Raw genomic sequence first — 21,419 nt, forward strand, 5'->3', positions numbered from 1 at the left:
TATAATTATGTCCTTGATGTTTTGTCCTTAATTATTTGTATCTCATTAGCTTTAATACTCCAAGCTCAAATCTATTGTACTGGCAATCACAAAAAGCTGTCTTACCATCTGCGACCTGAGCAGGTTTTAAATGTAACAGACCCAGAATGTTGTAATTTTTCTGAGTAAAGCTGCACTGTGAAAAATCCTAGCAAACTTATGCTTATATCAGAAAAGTACTGACCGGGAACAGGCATTTTCAATAATGTTTATAGTTACCATGAGCTATTCTCAAAACCAAATTATGTAAAATCAAAATGTATTTGCCACACCTTTATAATCTTTCCAGTAAATCCAGCAAAAACTCAACCTTCTAGAGTTCCATGCTGCTACTCTTTGTCCTAGGTTGCAATATAGATGTATTTAGTATTCTATTACCACAAGCTGTGGGGCACTGGTTGTTATCTCCTGCTATGACTCACCCCTGATAACAGGTGATGGGCCATCAAGAACCCACCGCATGACTCATGAACTTATCCTATGGTGAGATGCTCTGCCCAGGAGGGAGGAGCCAAGCATTCCCACCTGGATATAACCTGGGTTCTTGAGTGGCACAGGTAGCCCTGTCTACTGGGTTCCTAGAGGACAAGAGCTACCACTGGACCTTCAGGTGGAGACCAGACCTTCCACAGGATCACCGCTTCAACCTAACTACTTCACTTAGACTGCTACCACCATCCTGACTAACAGGGTGTCAGGTTGTATCTGACTTTGTCAGTGTTTTTCCTTGTATTATTGCACTTATTTTTAATTTTCCTGTTAAAATATAATCCTGACTTGCGATCTCCCACTGGTTTGTTTTCAAAATAATACACTATTTCATTTACAATCAGTTGTTCGCTTGCATATTGTTTACTGATGTTTAACCATTGTATGACAATTTTATTGTTGCTTTTTGTAATGGTGGAGTCAAAATTAGTTAAATTCTCTTGTATCTGAAACTTTTAAGGGGACACTCTCAACTGTGAATCCAGTTTTATTAAATTTAAGTGAAGTTAAGTTTAAGGTCTGTTAATTTTAGGTTCTGTTAAGTTTAATTTCTGGTAATTTCAAGTGAGTCATGATTATGTTTGATGTGCTAACACCAGCATTTTTTCTTAGAGTGGAGAAAAAGTGAAAAAATAATTTAAAAAGTCCTATCATGGTAAAATATGCACAATAATGTTATTTTTTTAAATTAAAATATAAAGTTCTTCTGTTATGGAGATAAGATAGAACCACCTGAAACAATTATGATGGAGAATTGGAGATCAACTCGTTAAGAACTTGAGCTTATAAGTTGTATTAAGATATGTGAAGATGTGGTTTATTACACCCTTATTTTCATCAACAATTTTATGAGTGTAAATGTTCTACGTTGGTTAACTAAAATAACTATTCATAACAATCCTTGCAGTTTTGTCTTCCATAGGTAGCACAGAAGAATAAGTAACGATTCCAAATTATGGATATTATTCATTGTACGATGCTTAGTGCTTTCTTTCTTTCTTTTATTTTGCTTTATTGTTATATATGCACAGATGTGTGGAAAAATATAATCTCGGTTTTTTAGAAGTCACTGTTGCTGGATTAACGATTCTGAATATGTTGTTAATGTCATAATGAGAATACACAGAGCTTTTATAAAGGGAATTAGCCATGAGATGATATTTAATGTTGCACATATGCATTCTTTTGGTCATTTGCAGTTTGTTCATATTACCATTGATTATTTAGCTAAAAATAAATGAGAAAGCCAAACTGGCTGCTTTGAAACTTTCACATAACCTTGTGTAGTTATCTGCAAGAAATGTATCATTTTTAAGAAACTTTCCCACCTGATGTTAATAGAGGCTTGTTTGTAGGATATTTTAGGGAAACCTTCCCAGTCAAGGCCTAGGCTCTGGCCAAGCCCTGGCCCAGGCTGGTCGGGAAATATAGCAACAGACCCAGGTGTTTCTGCACTAAAAATGTAATGAAGTGACTTTGACTCACTGATTTGGGCTTATAAAGCCTGGACCCCCTTTTGGGGTGAATTTGGAAACCTTACCCAGGAAAGGTTCTCTAGGTCCTCACTGTGAAACGGGGCTCCCCAGCAATTGCAGATTCTGGGTGATGGTAAAGTATTTAGGCAGTTGATGATGTATCTTTTTGAATCACTATCCTTTTTCTCTCATATACAAATGATTACATGTATAACATTGCTTATTTTTGCTTGGTGCTAAAGCTGAGCATGTAGTGAGCTTATTGTTTTATTACATGTATTGTTTTACTTTTGTGTTGCCTTAATGTTCATAGTAAGAGAAGTGCGTGTTACAAAAAGCAAAAAAGGGGGAATATGGCTTCTCAAGAACAATTAGATAATGCAATAATACTGTTCTGAAGGTTTGCGTGCACAGAACCAATTTCCAAAAGTTTTATGTAAGGATCCACAATTGGATGTGCAGTGGCAAGGCCCAGCTGATTTACTAACCTGGGGGAGAGGGTACACATGCATTCTATCACCAACAGGTCCAATGGGCTTACTTGGTTGTCTGGTAAAACTGTACTGTGAGTTGGAAAAACCAATCCAACAACCTGATACCTGAGCTGAAGAGGCTCTCAATGGCGACGAAGAGGCACCACATGACACCAGCCATCAGCACGCAGATGAACCCGGAGATAACATGGAGGATGCTGAAGCAATTACAACAAAGAACAGAAACCATGATGCATGGTGTAGGAGCGGCACCAGCCCCAGAGAACACCATCTTGGCCTACCTAGAAATAGTAGATAACAACACTACCATAAGAATTCTGTGACTAGTCTGGACAAAAATCAAAATCATGGTTCTGTTTTTAATTGTCTGCCATCCCAAAATGCTGTCAGGCTAATGCGTATATCATCCATGAACAGTTCAAGATTAATTCGCCTTTCACCCATTTTAAAGGTATCATCTCTATCCTGAGGGCAGAGTATGGTGTTTAGTAGCCTCTTCAGTCACTGCAAATTCTTCTCTGTGTACTGTATAAATAATCTGTGGTGCTCACCGCAATCACCATGAACCCTTTGCACAAAAAACAAAGAAGGGGAAGATGTGGGAGACAACAAAAATCTTATAGAATAAGTAAAGGGCCTTTGATCACTTTTTCTCACTGGAAAGTGCTTTGGGAAATGCACAGCCCACATGCAGGCAAGAACATGCTATGTAAGCCTCACGTGAGCACCGCCTGATCAGAATTCTAATTGGTTAAGGGGGTGCATGTAGAGTGACACAGAGGTGATAAGGGATGTGGCAGGCAGCCAGCGTGGGTTTGTTTAGTTAACAAGAATGCTAACAAGAATATTTTTAGATAGAATATTTTTAGCACAGTATAAAGCCTTGCATAGTGTATTTTTAGTACAGTATAAAAGGCCTTACCAAAGTGTACAGTATAAAAGGCTGTGCGTGGCTGCAATAAATTATTCTCTTTGATGAAAGCAAGAGTGTCTGTGTCTTCATCATCGCTACAGGGGGCAACCAAGCTGGTGAAGAGGCAGGAAGGCATGTCCTGTGAGGAGCAGCTGAGGACTGGGTTTGTCTAGTTTGGAGAAAAGGAGGCTGAGGGGTGATTGCGTGGCTCTCTGCAGCTTCCTGAGGAGGGGAAGTGGAGAGGGAGGTGCTGAGCTCTGCTTCCTGGGATCCAGTGATAGTGATGCCTGATGGTGTTTTGTCCTTTCTCTTTATACTCTTTTTATACCCTCTTTGTGCATTTTATACCCTTTCCCATTCCCTATACCTTTCACTCCCTGTACCTTAGCCCTACATGTCTATAACCCTTGTACTCTGATATTTAGCCTAGTTCAGGGTTCTCTGGGGAAGATGAAACATCCCTACTATCTCAGAACTAGAGGCTTCAACCTTGGACGGAGCCTCCCTTATGAAACATGTTTCTGTAAACTAGATTTTAGCTTCATTTAGGGGGGATAATTAGAATAAGGGGACAATTACTTCATTTGTTAAGTTTCTTATTGGGGGATTTTAGGTAAATATGCTAATTTGTAAGGTCCATAAAATTGTATACGCATTGTACATGGGGTGCTCGTCAGTGTGATTCCACTTTTGATGAGGGGGCACCTGGGATCCTATTAAAACCAAGGTAATACCCTTTTTTCCCTATACTGCTGTGTCTGAGTCTTATTTTACCAGCTTTTAAGGCATCAATAGTGTCTGTGGGAATGGTTCAAAACTGCATCATGGGAGGTTCAGATTGTCATTAGGAAGCATTTCTTTACCAAGAGGATAGTCAAGTACTGGAACAGGCTTCCTAGAGGGGTGGCTGATGCCCTAAGCTTGACAGTGTTTAAGAGGCATTTGGACAATGTCCTTAATAACATGCTTCAACTTTTGGCCAGCCCTGAAGTGGTCAGGGAGTTGGGTTAGATGATCATTCTAGGTACCTTCCAATTGTATCATATCATATCATTGAGGATTCATAGCAAATCTCTAGAGATTGCAAGGCGATAAGGAGCCTGAATATTTTTTGATACCCATCTGTGATATCACCTTTATAGAAATAGTAAATAATATTAACAAGTTTTTCATAGAAACTGTTAGCATTATTATCTGACAGATAACAAAACTGAAAAGTCCAGAATTAACAGGAACAGACAAGGTTCTATACTCTAAGGTAAATTATTTTGTAGTTATTCTAATTATCCAGTGGATATTAGTGATAAGGACAGTAGAACAGAACGGCATTTTACTCACTTGATAAGGATAGTGGAATGGAACAACATTTTACCCTTATTAAGGATAGTAGAACAGAAGAACACAGCCTTGAAGAAATAAATAAAAGATGCAACTTAGGCAAACAGAAGTCATGCAAAATGCAAGCAGGAATCCAGCTCAGCTCTGCAAGGCTGACAAAGTAGAAGTTATGCAAAACAACAATATTGCGCTTACTCAAAAGTGGGGGTTGAGGTCCATCTTCTGAAAAAGGATACCAGACATTGAAGACAGACCCCAAACAACCATTCAAAGACTTCCAATAAGTGGTGTGACTATGTCAAATAAAGTCAAGGAAGTGGGGATAGGTAATGAATACATAATCAGTGTGTATGATAAAAGCTGTTCACCCAACATTTGTCACACTTGAATGGAGGAAGGATCCCCTGAATGACCAGCACTACAATAAAGAATGCCTGCTTTCTAATACTCAAAACTGTGTTAGAAAGTTTCTATCCAGCTGATTTTGGTATCATTAGGAAAAAAGAAAAATAGTGGCACTTGTTTCAGAAAAAAAGTCAGTGGAGCTTTGTGTCAAATTTATCTCTAGTACAACTCTAATGAAGTCAGAAGTGTTCCATAAAGGAAAATTTGGTGCACTGACAATATATATGTATAGTTCTTATGCATCTTTTAAATAAAAATTTAAAATAGATATAGCTTTACATATTTTGCTGAGAAATAAAATTAGTCAGAAGAGTATAACCCTCTCCATTTCACTATAATGTATAATACACAGTCCCTGTTCCTTTAACTGTAACCTGATCCTATAGATCTGTATACTTACATCTTCATCTAGTGGCCTCTGATCATCACAGTCCCTGGTTGGACTAATGTCCTGCCTCATCACCCAAATAGGTTCTTTTGGTTGATTGGGGGTATAAGGAGAATGAACAGTCCTTGTCTTCACTTCTTCAATAGCTTCTTTAATATCTTTGATGGCCAGTGATATTGCATCCTTTTTTTCCTTTCTGCTCTGCTGTACTGACTCTCCTGAGTTGGCTGTGGCCCTAGAGCCAGCTGACAGTTGACCATGCCCCAAGCTCTGGAGCTCTAGGATGTCTTCAGCAGCCTTGCCCAAGCTCTGAGAGCTTATATTCTGTTTCACCTCTGCCACAATCTGATCAGTATCTTCCTCTTGTTCATAGCTGTCCATTCTTGGATATGGAGCAAACTCTGCCTCTTTCTCAGGGCTATCTGACTCTTCATCAGATTGTTCATCATAATGGTGAAGGTGGGCACCAAGAGCTTCCTTGTGATAGTTGTCAGTTTCCTCCCTTTCCCACTTATAGAGCTGAAGCCCTTCCCTAACATCAAGGTCCAGCACATCCCCTATCTCCTCATACACATGCTCCTGCTGCCTATAGTCAGCATAGGGCTCAGCATACTGCACATCCTCTCCTTGGTGGAGGGGCTCATGAGTGTATACGTAACCTGAGTACACTGCATTCATGCCTTCCTCATGTTTAGTGGAGTGGAAACGTACATGGTCAGTCAGCATTTGATTATGAACAGCCTCAGCATGCTCTGCTTCAGCATGTTCTGTGTACTCCTCAGATTCAAGCCTGTATTGCACTGCATATGTACTCTCATTCTCATTCTCCTGTACTATATCTACATCATAACCATCCTCTGCTGTGGCTATAACATCCCCTTGCACCATGTCCATGTAATTGTGGAAATCACTCTCAGTGCCAGCTGATCGAGCTAGCATCCCTTCTTCTTCCGGCCCAGATCGTACGCCTTGGTTGCTGTTTCTGTGCCTTGAATAGCAGATCACAGACTGTTGTTCCTCTTCTACCTGTGAGTACTCCAAGTCAGCTTCCACTGATTCATTCATATCTTCATTTGCTGGCTCTTCATTCACCTCCACCTCAGATGGTATGACCAAATGGTTCATGGAAAGTTCTGCTGTGTAGGCCACTTATTCTATAGGCATTTTGTCTACCAGGACTGGAAGGAAATTAACAGAGTGATATTAATAAAAAAAAAAACAACAAAACCACAACCACAACCAAAACAAACAGTCAAACAAAAAGCCCCCCAATTTGGAGTCAACAAACAACCCCAGAGTAGAAAAAGGCACCCTTGCTTCTCAAACAGACAAAGTTTGGGCTTCATCAGCTCTCAAGTAAGCGGACAACCAGCACAACAGCATGACCTTCCAATGCAAATTGATTTCTACCAGCACTGTTCATTCAGGGACGAGATCACAATTCCTTTGAGAATTGCAGTTTACAGTTTTATGGGCAAATTCTCTGGGAAGGAATCCACTGTCTCAGACCAGTCCAAGAGGTGCTTCTATGGACTGGACACACATTTAGACAATGCAGACAAGATGCACATCAAAGCAGCTAACTTTCATCAGGGGCTCCATTGTGGTAGAGATACTGTGGTAGGTTGTCATAGTGTAAAATGACAAAGAGACTTTATCCCATTGCAGTAGTCTGCAATTGGTCATATATATAATACCTTTGCAGACTAGACATTGCCAACATATCTTCAACTGAGATACTCATCCTAGGGCACCTTTTAGTCAATGGAGCGAAAAAGAAACTTTTAGGGTGCAATGCAAAGTGCCCATTTCTCTTCCCTAGTGAAGCATAAGATAGTTAGCTCCAGTATAGACATCTTTATGAAATACATTTAAAATTATGAAAAATTACTTCTGACCCAAATGTCTTTCCTAAAATAAGGAATAAAAATTACAAATGTTTTTTTTACTGCAACCATTGCCACTTTGAGACTAGTGAGACATTTTAGTTTTACCAAATGCGTTCTGCTCAGAGTAAAAAAAATCTCAAATGATGACATAATTACAACAGACATCTGCCAAGAATGATAGATACATAGAGCATAGAAATAAGAAAAACCTATAGGAATACAGATTATCCTCTAGATGTTTCTCAGAGCAACCAAGTTTACCTAGCTCAGAGGGTATAGTTTTTACCTGACAATTGCAGCTATTCTGAACCTTTTTCAATGTCTTAAAATGTAGTGTCATATCTCATATATTTCAAGTATAATCACATACCCATAAGAAAAAATGTAATGCACAGTTATAGAAAAATCCATTCCAATAAGAGAATAAGAGTTCATTGTTTGCATTGAAGTTTGTGGTAAAATTTCCATTGATTTACAAAGAATTAGGCCCAAACAGAATGTTCTTTAAAAACCCTGACTTCAATCAATCAGTTGCACTCAAAGTACCAATGAACATCTAGGTGAAGCACGGAATTGACTCCACAACTCAGATAGTTATGAAGTAGGTATGTGTTTATTCCAGCTGGGGTGCATGGGGGGTAGCCCCTCCAAAGACATGCACACCCTCAGCGGCACTTCACTAAGTTTATATTAGGTTACAGATTATATATGCATAAAGTTAGACAAAGCCCCTATACATATTCATTACCTATCCCCGCTTCGTATTATGATGAGTTCAAAGTTCATTTAAATATGCTCGCGCAAGCGCAGTGTCTTCAAATTAATTGTGGGGAAGGGTCCCGATGATTAATTATGACAGATTCCCTCCTCTTCATCACGATGAACTGTTCACCCTGTTCCCTTGCGCATGCTCCCTTGGTCCTTGGTCCTAGTCCAAGCCTGAGAACCGACCCGTACCAGTCCTGGGGTCCAAGGGCAAGATGCTCGGTTACACTTGGTAGTTTCTCTCAATTACTTGGCTCTCCTCTCTTATCCTCCCCGGTACCAAGTAGGCACATATTCATTAAAAAAATAATAAATGAATCACAGCTGGCATATCTTAGTAAATCATTATACAATCTCTGGCTCTCTGAATCAGCCTAAAAAATATTATTATTACTATTATCCAGCTTCTAGCTCTTTTACATTAGTAATTTCTATTTTACCCTAAATCATAGGTAAGAGCCAGTGACTCACTCTCAGAGAAAAGGTAGTAGCAGAGAGAAATGAAGTTACACACAGCCACACAGAATGACAAATTTTCTGAAATCTTTATTATTTCTATACTGCCACATATCTTAAAAAGAACACCATCAAGTTATGGACTGTGGTGGGTTTACATTGGTTGGCTGCCAGACCCCCATCCAGCCACTCTCTCAATCCCCTTCCTCAACAGGACAGGAGGAGAAAATAAAATGGAAAAGCTCTTGGGTCGAGATAGAGACAGGAAGATCACTTACCAATTACTGTCATGGGCAAAACAGACCTGAGGAAAATTTATTTAATGTATTGCCAATTAAAATAGATTTGGATGGTGAGAAACAAATTTAAAAAACACCTTTGCCCCACCCCTTTTTCCCAGGCTCAACTTCACTCCTTCATTCCTGATTTATCTATTTCCCCACACCCTGAGGAACAGGGGATTTAGGTCAGTCCATAACAGTTCCTCTCTGTTCCTTCATGCTCATGCTTTTCCCCTGCCCTAACATGGGTTCTCCATGAACTACAGTTCCTTCAGGAAATATTAATCTGTTCCAGCATGGAGTCTTCCATGGGCTGCAGTGTTGATATCTCCTCTGGAGTGGTCTCCTTCACAAGCTGCAGGGAAATATCTGTTTCACTGTGATCTCTTCTAAAACTTCCACAGGATTCAGGGGAATTAGCTTCTGAAGCACCTCCTTCCCCTCCTTCTTCTCTGACCTTGGTGTTTCTCATAATTTTTCCTTACTCTGTTGTGCAACATTTTGCCCATTTAAAAATACATTTTTACAAAGGCATCATCAGCTTCATTAATTGGCTCAGCTTTGGCCTATGGTGGATCTGTGTTGAGGTTAGGATTTTTTTTTTTGTTTTCTTTCTCTTAGGGAATTTTGTCCCATCCGTTGCTAAGAGACACTTACGATTGGTACTTAAGAGAGACAAAAGATGTACCCATGGGGGCGGGGGGGGTGGGGGGTGGGGAAAGAGGAGAAGAGGGAAGAGGGAAGAGCACCTGGCCGCACTTCCCTTATCTGAGGGCTTTCTCTCTGAGGGGCAGAGATCCCACGAGACTTAGGCCAGGAGAAAAGGCTGAGCTCAGTTCCTAGCCTTTTCTTGCTCTCTAGGCATTGGAGGGGACAGTCAAGCTGCTGCGCAATTGCTGGAGCCCAGCTCTGTACTACCTCTTCCTCACTGGGTGAGCCTTTGCATGTAAGAGCAGCCATTGGACTGGGACCTTATTAACATCCAATTTGACTGGGAAGGACCTTCACCATCCACTCAAGAGTCTCAGGGGAAAACCTGGGACCCTGACCCCCTTCCCCCGGGCTGCATGCTGCAGCTGCTACAGAGGAGCCAGGCTGCTCCCGAGCCCTGCTGCTTTTCTACCACTGCCTCAGGCTTGTTTCTGTTACACTGCAACCCAGCACTAACGAGATGCGGCGGGAGGGAAACTCACGGCACTCTCAATATGAGATATAAAGTAAGCTCCATTTTATTTCACCAAACGAGAGACTTATATACTGTTACAGAAGTTTCTATTCATAGATACACACACACACCTGCAGCTGTTCTCACACATTCAGGGATCCTCCTGCTAACTCCCTTATTCTTTTCTCATAACACTCCTGACTCCTAATCTTTCTCATGGCATTCTTCCCACAGAACATTCTCAGGCAAACAAACCACTGCAGCTTGTTGGAATTTTACTGAGGCCTGGGAATACTGAAGCCTTGCTCAGCCCTGCTCAGTTAGCATGAATTTTGCTGGAAAACTGCGTTTTCCAACAATTCCCCCGTTTCGCTTGTGAGAACAGACGTTGTCTGTTTATCAGATTAATTTGCTTTGCTATAAGTAATTCTTATTATTAGAATTGTTATAAGTTTACCTAAGGAAATTTCACTAGTTAGATATGTTGCCATGGTCTAGAAATTGTCATTGCTGAAAACATTCACTTCACAGGTAAAGCTTAGAGAACCTTTCCCGGGTAAGGACCCTAAGTTTACTTGGAAGAAGGTTTAGCTTTTATAAACTCAATTTGGTAAATGAAAATTATTTGATCACTTTTTGGTGCAAAACACTTTGGACTCATGGCATGTTTCCCAGCCAGTTAGAACCAAAGCTTGGCCAGAGCTTAAGTGCTAAGTGGAAGGGTTTTCTCAGAACATCTTATAAACAAGCTTTGATTAATATCAATAAGGAGAGTATCTTAACATGTTACCACTTTTGTAGATAGCTATATAAGGTGAGATGAAATATTCGAAAACAGTAGATATTATTACTTAACTTTAACTAAGAAAGATAAAACTACAAAGCTTTTGTGAATAATAATATAAACTAACAAATTTAAAACTTAAAATTAATATCACTAAAAATGAATAAAACTTAATCTTAATAAATCTTATTTTAAACTAACAAATAGGACTTAACTATAATGAAATTTAAAATTGATATCACTTTAACAACTTAACTCTAACAAGATTTAAAACTTAACAGAATTTAAAATTAACATCACTTAATATTACTTAACAGAATTTTAACTTTAACAGAACTTACAACTTAATAGAATTTAAATTTACTATTACTTAACTTTAACAGAATCTATGCTTAACTAAAGATACTTAACAGGTAATTTAAACTATTCAGCATAACTTCACTCACAGGTCCTCATTCACACATTAAAACTCTCAAGAAATCAAAATCACATTCTCATTAATCACAGCCTTCATTTACACATTAAAGCATTCAAAAAGCAAACACTCTCAGTAGGCCTACAATATTCACACATACACACAAATGCTTTAGCAAAATTCAGCTTTCGTTCAAAGCTTTTAGTATTCAAGGTGTTATTATTTTTTTTTTTATCAGGATAATATCTTGTTACAATGCTTCTTTATTAGTAAATTGCTGGAAATAAGTTTTGGCCTGTTGGTCAATACGTGGCAATGGATGTTTCACCCTGCAAAGCGAATAATTAGAGGTTTTGGAGAAAACAGCTGGAGAACGTGTTCAAAGATTTGTTTCTGAAGCTAGAGAGCGGGGCGGGATTGCTGCCACCATGGGGAACGACATGAACGTGATTCCCGAGCGGGAGATGAAGGATCTCTAGTTCAGAACACTGAAGAAGATTCGCATCTTTGAAATTCTTAAAAGTTCTCCATGATTACAAAAGAAATAACTCCATCATGTATTAAACTGCTGTTTTGCTGGCTACGCTGTTGGTTAGTTCTGGTTCGCTGCTGAAGCTGTCAATCATTTCCTCATCCTTGGGGAGGAGTAGAGTTTAGGGTTTCATCACAGACGTCACAGTTGGGGCAGTGAAGGAGGCGTGGATGGCTCGCGGCTCCGCCCACCGGGGCACCCTCTGGGACTTCCGCTCTGGTTGTCATTCGGCCGGAAGCCACGGTTGGAGCAACTTCCGCCACAGGTCTCCTTTGTGTGGCGTGCCGCAGGGTAGGGGCCGCCGCTGCTCCTGGGTCACTGGTCACTTTCCGTTTGTTCTTTTTGTTTTTGCAAGCTTCTGTACTGTGAGTATCTCTGTTACAGTGGGAACACCAAGCTTTTTCATTGCAGTTTTTCCGCATGTGACCCCCACTCCCGCATCGGTAACATCGGGATGATTTCTGGTTACTTTGTTTCTTTACCCGCGATATCGGAGCTTGTTCTAACAAAATATTCAGTTGTTTTGGCAAAAGTCCAACAGTGACTCTCTCAAACAAAGCAGCTAAGATGTTTTTCGTTGTAACATTGCCATACTCTGTGATACATTGAGACAGGAACAGACTTTTCATCCAATCGAGCAACCCTGCATTCTCGGCTACCAGCAGCGGCATGGCGTGCTCTCCCTCCCCCCACCTCCCTGGCGGGGGGGGTTTCCCCGGCTGTGCCGCGGCTGCCGAAGTTCCCCGCATAGCAAAAACAGCAGAGTAACTCATAGGTTTCTCTCTGCTCCATGCAGCTGTTATGTCCTGTGCCGTGAGCCACGTAAGGTTTTGCTCCGTGGCATGTATTTGTAAGCAGGCTACAACTTTACTCCATGGTTTGCCAAGCTTTCTTGCTATTTTATCACAGTCCAAAAGCAAAACAGCTCCGTAATTCAACCATTCTGTTACACTGAATACTGTAATAGGATTTGTAAAAAATCCATAAGCTTGTCTCACTGCCATCAGGCCAGCCAAATATAACAGGCTACTGAGTTCGTGCTTTTCTAAAAAGCATAACAATAAAATTTGGGCTACCTCTGATTCCATTTTGGGTCCAGCTGGTTTTCAGGGTCCTGGTCAACACCGTCTAAGCACTCGATCGAGGCTCGCAATTGCCAGAGTTGTGCAGTTCACCGAAGTATAGCCCTCACGGTAGGCAGGTCCTATTTGGCCTGTGTCTTCCGATCTTCCCCAATTCGGGCAAAGATTTGACACGCTGAAGCTGCACTCCCCAGCACCTCTCCGTTCCCGCCACTCTCAGAAGCAGGGTCGTAAAACTCCGCTGTCAGGGTCCGTAGTTGTCGGGGTCACCATTTAACGAGATACGGCGGGAGGGAAACTCACAGGCAGTCTCAATATGAGATATAAAGTAAGCTCCATTTTATTTCACCAAACGAGAGACTTATATACTGTTACAGAAGTTTCTATTCATAGATACACACACACACCTGCAGCTGTTCTCACACATTCAGGGATCCTCCTGCTAACTCCCTTATTCTTTTCTCATAACACTCCTGACTCCTAATCTTTCTCATGGCATTCTTCCCACAGAACATTCTCAGGCAAACAAACCACTGCAGCTTGTTGGAATTTTACTGAGGCCTGGGAATACTGAAGCCTTGCTCAACCCTGCTCAGTTAGCATGAGTTTTGCTGGAAAACTGCGTTTTCCAACACAGCACCCCCTACCTGCTGGGACACACTGTGGCTCCTGCCACAGCTGTGGAGTTTCTGCCACCTCTTTCTCAATACCCTGGGCAAGCCAGCCCCCTGCCGCCCCAGCCACCAGTCCAAGGTTCTTCCTGCAGCCCGTTCCACCATCCAGCCCAACCGCCATTCTTCACTTGAGGGAGAGATTTGACTGAACTCGTGCCACAGCGCCTCCTGCAGCCGCACCTGCCCTGCCTGGCTGGGAGCCCAACAGTGCCCCTGCCGGCTGTAACCATAACTGCACCAAAGGGGAGGGTGCCTGACAGCCCAGAGCAGGCTGTTACTGGGTTTTTGGTTTGTTCGTTGTTGCTACTGTTGCTGTGTCTTGCTTGCTTCGTTATAAATACTAGTAAAGGACTGTGGCAAGCACAGATTCTTTCCCATGGGAATTTTTCTCTTCTTCTTCCTGTGTTCTATAAACAAAGATAAAGTTTAGATGTTATTGAAACGGTCTCTGGAAACATAGGCGGTTCAAAGCCTGGCCAATCGGTCGAGGGGGAGGTTTTGGATTAACCCAATCCGGATGCTCTATGAAAGTCTATATAAGTTTTGGAATTAATTAAATAAACTCAGAAATTCGTCATATTTGACTTGGCTCGGTTCCTTCACTCTGCTAGCGGTTCAACAGCGACAAAGGACTGTTATTCCTTTCAGTCACATCTGGTTTCAGATGGCTTGGCAACAGATTGTCTTGGCTTGAATGACAGGTGTCTGCCAGGGTAGACAGAAGCCTCCCTTGGAATAGGGAATATGACCCCCTTCCCTCCAAATTATTATAACTTTGAAATCAAGGGGCTTTCAGGCAAAGATATGGGAAAAGGAATAACAGTTCTTTACTAGTATATATAACAAGGCAAACAAACAACAACAATCATAGCAACAACAAACAAACGAGAAACCCAGTAACAGCCCTCTCTGGGCTGCCAGGCACCCTCCCCTTTGATGCAGTTACGGTTACAGCCGGCAGGGGCACTGTTGGCTCCTGGCAGGGCAGGTGTGATGATTCTCTTGAGGCTTCAGGGGGCACTGTGGCACAAGTTCAGTCGAATCTTCCTCACGCGGTAATGGCAGGTGGGCTGGATGGCGGGACAGGCCACAGCAGGGACCCCAGACCAGCAAGCTGGAATGGCAGGGCTGGCTCACCCGGGGTAGCAAACAAGAAGCAGTAGAAACTCCTCAGCTGTGGCGGGAGCTGCAGTGTGTCTTGGCAGGCACGGGATGTTGGGTTACAATGCAGCAAAAACCCAGAGCGGCAGCAGAAAAATGGCAGGGGCCGAGCAGGGAATCTCCCTCCCCGGATAGCTCACTGGCAGTGGCTGGTCTCCGGGTCAGGTCATGCAGAGGCAGGGAGGCTCCTGGCAGGGGACGGAGCACCCTGGTTCCAGGTCCCAGCACAGCACGCACTGGCTGTGGGCTCCCAAACAGCAGAGAGGCAGAGTAACGAGCCAGCGAGCCCAGCCACAGCGCCGAAGGAGAAAGAAACAAAAAAAAAGGAACAGGCAAACTCACGTGCAATAGTATCTCTGCTCAGAGAGACCCTGACGCCCTGGCTGCCCAAATCCCCGTGTGGCTGAAAAAGGGCGGAGCTCCCCTTCTCTCCCCCATAACTCTCTCAGGAAATCCCGGGCTGGCTCCCACCTATTGAGAGATTCTGGAGCTGGGTGGGAAGGCGGGGGGGGGGGGAAGGGAAGGGTGGGCAGTGACCATCCCAGACGCAAAACAAAAAGAGCAAGAAAAACAACCAAAGATGGGATGAGATAAAAAGGCATCCTCAAGACAGGAATGCATGTGAAATGTGTGAGTGCATGCATTTTTGCTAGTAAGCATCAAGCTGGACTAGCTGGTGAGTAGGGGATTCATTAAGCAGGTAGGAGGGCCTGATATCTGGGCAGGGATACCAGATGGACAGATGGGCTGTGCCAGTACTTGGGGGATCTGTAAGCATTCATGTGCTTGTGAATCTAGTGTTGTGTGAGCCTTTACTAGTCAACTTCTATTGCTCACAGCCAAAGTGGAAGAAGGGGACTTGACTGCCTGTACTTACATTTTATGCAAGCCCTATATGTAGGTGCCCTTGAAGGTAGTGCCTTGCTTGTGGGAGTCTATTAATTGGCCATGTCAGTGTCCTGTAGGTATCCTGGGTCTGTGTGTGTCTGTGTTTCTGGGATATGTGTTCAGCTTTGCTACTGGTGGAGTCTGCAAGCGGGAGAGTGGCAGCTGCATCCGTTAGCCTGGGGAGAGATCCTCAGTTTCCAGGGAACACTGGGCTGGGCTCCAGCCACCACGCAGGAGGGAGTCCTGAGCCAGAGCAGCTGGAGGCAGCACCTGTCGTAACATCCTTTAATACATTATACCTATATTTATTGAGCACTTGATATACAGCTAGTATTCAATTGACAATGAAGCCAATCTAACAGATGCAGGATTAAAAAGTCCCTTCATTGCTTGCCCACATCTCCCCTTCTATCTGAGGAAAAAAGAACTGAAAGAATCCTGCACCTGACATAACCATTCGCCACAAGTTCCTTTATTATTAAAAAAAGAAACATACCTAGATTTAAGTCACACCCCAGTAATGCTCACTTTCTCTTCCAATTGGAAGTCCCAATTTCCAATTTTATTCTGTTTTGCTCTAGCTTTAAGTTTTAAAAAACACAGTTCAGTTGCAAATCTTCAATTCAGACACACCAGAGTTCATAAATGTGTACAAGTCAATGAGAACAAAGTGATACATCTCTGGGAAATGAGAGAGAAAGACAGAGAGAAAAGAAAGAACACGTACAAGCAATCTCTGCTCAGGAAAGGAAGAGGTCTTTTTTAGCAATAATGTCTTGCCAATAGAAGAAACAACCAATGGACTCAAGAGGGATTTGATACCATCTATCTACCACTAAAGAAAGGGTGCCTAATGTTATATCACAAAGTAGCAGCAAACTAAAAGCAGTGAAGACAAAAATCTTTGCAAGCTTCCACACATGACCATCTCTGTAACAATGGATTTCACACACACACACTTGATAAAAAATAATTTAAAAAGACATGAAAAAATCCTAAATAGCAAGTGGTACAGAGAATAAAAGTGCTTGTGTCGTAGTTACAGGAGAAAGAGTGCCCATATGGGTGTAGCCAAACTATGTATTCCACACCCATCTACATTATTCCTGATGAACTGTTAGTGGTGGGTCGTTTGTAACAGCTGTGAGCTGGGTGTAGTGTTCTCTTTGTCTTCACATGATGACTACACCCAGCCTAAGGGGGATAATCTCTCCCAATGGGCCATCAAAGACTCCCCAAAAATATCCTGTGACTCATAGGATTACATCATTCCTTTGTGAAACTCCCTGCCCTGGGGGGAGGTACTGAACATTCCTGCCTAGATTTTGAGGGTATATAATCCGGGGGTTTTGGGACTGGGAGACAACCACCACCACTGGACGGATCCAGAGGAGGGCCAGAACTTTCTGCAGGACCACTGCTTTCAACCATAGCTTCAACAGCACTGCTACCGCTGCTTAATCGGACTGCAACTACCACCCTGACCAAGGGGGTATCAGATTGTACTCTGACTTTGGGGTTTTAAGCCATTTTTTCTGTATTCATTTCATTTATTGTAATCTTTCTATTAAATTGCAACTCCGACTTAAAATCTCACAAGATATTTGTGTGGGATTAATTTCTCCCGCTGGTTTACCTCAAACCAGCGCAGCTTGTTCTCGCCAACTGAAGTTACAGCTTAAGCATAATAAATAAAATTACAGGTATAAAAGCCCAAGCTAAAGAAATTTGGTTTTCTTGCTCAGTTTTTACTGCACAATTATTCACTGACAGATTACTCTTTTTTCTGGGTTTATTATAGATTTTATCTTAAATTAGCTGCCAAGAAAATCTACAATTCAGAGCACCTGAATTGACACACTGGCATTTAAATAATGTTTATTAAATCAGTCTCCAAAAAAACCCAGAAATTATAGTAGCATATAAGTGAATATCAATATTATATTGTGAGGCTAGCTTTTATCTTTATTAAAGAGATCATCCCCAATTAGGCTTTTTGGATGGAGTGCAGCAAGGTATAGACTATTTGTTTCAAAGCAGAAAAAAGCTTCAAAAGGTTAAGTAGAATACAGAGCATATGCAATATTTGAAGTATCTCTAGAACAGTTAAACAATAATTTTTTTACTTCTTAAGGGCCTTTTTGACAAAGAAATAATTTCAGCAGTTACCAAGTGTCGTGGTTTAGAACACTAGCCAAATGCCAGGCACCGACAACATCTGCTCACTCGCTCTCCCCTGCCACAGCTGGGCAGAGGAGAGGAAAAAAAAGTAAACACACAAAGGGTTCATGAGTTGAGATAAGGAACCTGGAGAAAAACCCTCCAAGGACAAAACAGGCTACTCTTAAGTTACAAAGTGATTTATTACTAACACAAGTCAGAGGAGGATAATGAGAAGTAAAAGAAAGCCCTAAAAGACACCGTCTCTTCACTCAACCCCCTCCCTCCTTCCCACCAACAGCACAGGGTCCGGGCATGGGGGGTGTAGGTCAGTTCATCACCGAGATCTTCTTCCGCTGCTCAGGGAGAGGAGTCCTTCCTCTGTGTTGCCGTGGGGTCCCTCCCACAGAAGACAGTTCTTCGTGAACTCCTCCAGCATGGGTCCATCTCACAAGCAGCAGTCCACACGCATGCTGCTGCAACGTGAGTTCCCCCTCAGGCAGATAGTCCTCCCAAACTGCCATGGCGTGGGGTCCCTCATCCACCGGGGTGCAGACCTCCGAGTCCAGGCTGTTCCATCTTGGGAGCAAGGCCTCTCTCCCCACTGGGACTCTTGCTGGAAAAGAGCCTCCTCCAGGCATCCCCCCGCTACAGTGTAGGCACCTCCCCACAGGCTCCAAGTGGATCTCTGCATCCCCTATGGGCCCCATGGGCTACAGGGGGACAACCTGCTTCACCATGGTCCTCACCACGATTGGCAGAGGATTCTCGGCTCCGACGCCAGGAGCACCTCCTCCCCCACCTTTTCCACTGACCTTGGTGTCTGCATGTTGTTTTCCCTCACATGTTCTCACCTCCTCCTCTTTCTCTGACTAAAAAGAAGTGTGTGCACCCATTGTTTTGATTTCTTCTTACATGTGTTATCACAGAGGTGATAGCATAGGGTTAAAATGTTTCTAAAATCGTGGTAGCTAAAGTAGGCCTTGGGAATGGGAGTGGGCATTGTATTTACTGTAATTGTTAAATCATGTGAACCTACACCTGCGTACCTACCGGTACAAGTAGATTATGAGATTGAATACGATGATTGCTTAGTAAATATTGGGAATTGTCTTTGCTAAATCATGTGAACTTACACCTGTGTACCTATCTGTGTTTAGATCAGAAATATTGTGGGAAGAGGGGGCTTAGAGTCATGCTTGGGGGAAAACAATAGAACAATATCAAGTTGATGATTAACATATGATTATACAACAGTTATGTAAAGAAAGGGTATAAAATGTGTCCGCTTCGAATCCATGTCGGAGTCAGATATGGTTTCGTCTGTACCCTGACTCCCAGAGCTCTTCAATAAAAGCACCTGCATATAATCATCCAGTGATTATGTGTTTTCCATGCTAACAGAGGCGTAACCAACATCTCTAATTGGCCCAGTCTTGGCCCGTGGCATGTCCATCATCTTCAGAGCCATAAGAGATTGGCTCTGCTGGACATGGTGAAAGCTTCCAGAAGCTTCTCACAGGAGCCATCTTTGTGCCCCCCCCCACTACTAAAAACTGGGCCAAGCAAAACCAACACACCTGTCAGAGACTGAAATAGTTCATGCCTCAAACACTGATATAAAGTTTTGCTCATTATAACAAAAACTGTATAAAGAAGCTACAACCAAAGAAGCCTCCCTGAAGATACCTGACTGGGACTTTGGACTGAGAGTCAAACTGCTGAGATTAGATAAAGGGAAACCTATTGTTCAGTCATCTTAGGCTGAGGAAAAGGTATGCATCCACAAAGGCCAAAGCCACCAGTTGCACTGAGAATCATCCCTATCTGAGTTTGGGGTGGAGGAAGAGCACAGCTTACAGAAGCCAGGTTTACACAGCCGAGGTGAAGGGGGGAGGAGGTTTGGGGTGTGTGGTGTAACCTCTGATCAGGGGCAATAAACACCCATCCTCCGTTACACAAACTGGCCCAGCTGTGGAACCCCCAACCCCACAGGCCACATTCACGGGACTTTCATATGAGAGGCAGCTGAGGGGGAGTCACAATCCATCAAAGACCCCCCCCCCAAAGTGCTAGGCTTTGCACCACAGGACTGCATGTGATGCAAGCAGAGTCTGCTGCAAGAGACTGCCCCCTCCCCTGGGTGAACATGCCTGGACATTGCCACCTGGCCTGAGTGTATATTAACCCATGGGATTCTGTGCTTTTGGGGGGACCATCACCACCAAGAAGACCAACTGGAGAGGATCAACACAACATTGTTGGGATCCATGGATGGTGATATTTTCTTTATTCTGTCTCTGTTGCCTTCTTTCTGTCCCCCCAACTCTTTTACTACGTCTCCTTTTCTCTCTTCTTCACTCTCTCTCTCTCTCTCATATTTACTATCAAATAAAACCCACGCTATTGACTGGCATATGGTCTCATTTGCACCGTAATTCGGGCAGAGATATTTCCAAAGAACCTTTAATAACTGGATCATAACAACACAAAGACAAGCAAGCTGTAGCTCTTGGTCTAAAGACCACTACTGCTTCTTACCCTGACTAAACTAAAAGTCAAGAGCACAAAATCAATCCAATGAAAAACTAGATGAAAAAGTTTTGAAGTCTCCAGTAAATTTCCAGTTAGCCTCTGTCACACATTCAGTAAATAAATTCCTTTTGAGGAATTTGGTATACTTGAAAACTTCAGTCTAAGATAATATTCCCTCATAGGAAGCCATCAGTATTCAGACAATATAAAACAAAGAGGGATCTGATTCTCCTTTGACTCATTTTTGTTAGGGAGTAGCAAGGGCTGGCTGCTCTGCAATCAAAGATGGGCCAGGGATGAAGCACAAGAATAAGGCAAGCAAGATCAGTCACCTTGCCAACAAGGAGCCAAAATGCCAGAGACAGTAGCTGAGGTCAGACACAGTCCAGTGATCACCCAGCACATTCATAGTGATGAGGCAGATCCAAGGCCAAAACAGGAAGCCAAGCCAGAAGGTCCAGGTCACAGTCATAATCATGGAGGTTTGAGATGGGGCACAGACATAGTTGCAATGTAGCACAGGCAGAGGGCAAGTGGTAAAGCCTCAGCTTAAAAGCAACTCTCAAGGGAAAAGTAGGGCCAGGCTCTCACTTTTAGCTCTTTTCACAACAGTTCCTATCTGTGAAGAAGCTGACCTTGGACTCAGCCAGCAAAACTCTTTGACTTAGTCAACTAAACTCCTAGAAGGGAAACGTGCTCCAGATCCTTACAATTTTATTCCACAAGCATCACTGTCACTTCTTACATTGAGTATAACAGCAAATGAATCTACAGAATTTATCTTTTACATTGTAATGTGCAGTTAAAATGTACCACTGCTTGAGAACCATAATACTTGATCATGTACAATGAGGCATTAACAAAAAAAAATTAGAGAAACAGAAGGTCCAAAACCAAGACCCTTAATTTCAAATATGGTTAGCACTCTAATTTGGGGGGGGGGGTGGTGTACACATGGTGTTAATGACTTCTTCTAGAAACGTATGAAAAGGACAGCGACAAAGATGTGGGAATTCTATGTACATAAGGAAGGAGATGAAGAGAACAGGGGAGATGTACAAGCATAAATTTGTGAAGTATTTAATGTGAGC

The 21,419-nt window shown here is 42.6% G+C and overlaps 1 protein-coding gene and 1 long non-coding RNA gene across 4 annotated transcripts in view; one reads left to right on the top strand and one right to left on the bottom strand.

The window, feature by feature from the left end:
- LOC146425621 (amyloid-beta A4 precursor protein-binding family A member 1-like) overlaps positions 1-21,419 on the bottom strand; it is a 232,581-nt gene that overhangs the window by 158,497 nt on the left and 52,665 nt on the right. For all 3 annotated transcript variants that reach the window (XM_085041585.1, XM_085041584.1, XM_085041583.1), the window contains exon 2: positions 5,554-6,719. In XM_085041585.1, coding sequence (XP_084897711.1) covers positions 5,554-6,666 — 1,113 coding nt within the window. In that variant the 5' untranslated portion in view covers positions 6,667-6,719. The remainder of the gene's footprint in view (positions 1-5,553; positions 6,720-21,419) is intronic.
- Positions 8,005-21,419, top strand: part of LOC146425622 (uncharacterized) — a 45,725-nt gene continuing 32,310 nt past the window's right edge. Inside the window, exon 1 of the long non-coding RNA XR_014846610.1 lies at positions 8,005-8,035. This is a non-coding gene — a long non-coding RNA (uncharacterized LOC146425622). The remainder of the gene's footprint in view (positions 8,036-21,419) is intronic.

Source organism: Lichenostomus cassidix, chromosome W (assembly GCF_008360975.1).
Source record: "Lichenostomus cassidix isolate B80296 chromosome W, HeHo_3.0, whole genome shotgun sequence".
NCBI lineage: Eukaryota > Metazoa > Chordata > Aves > Passeriformes > Meliphagidae > Lichenostomus > Lichenostomus cassidix.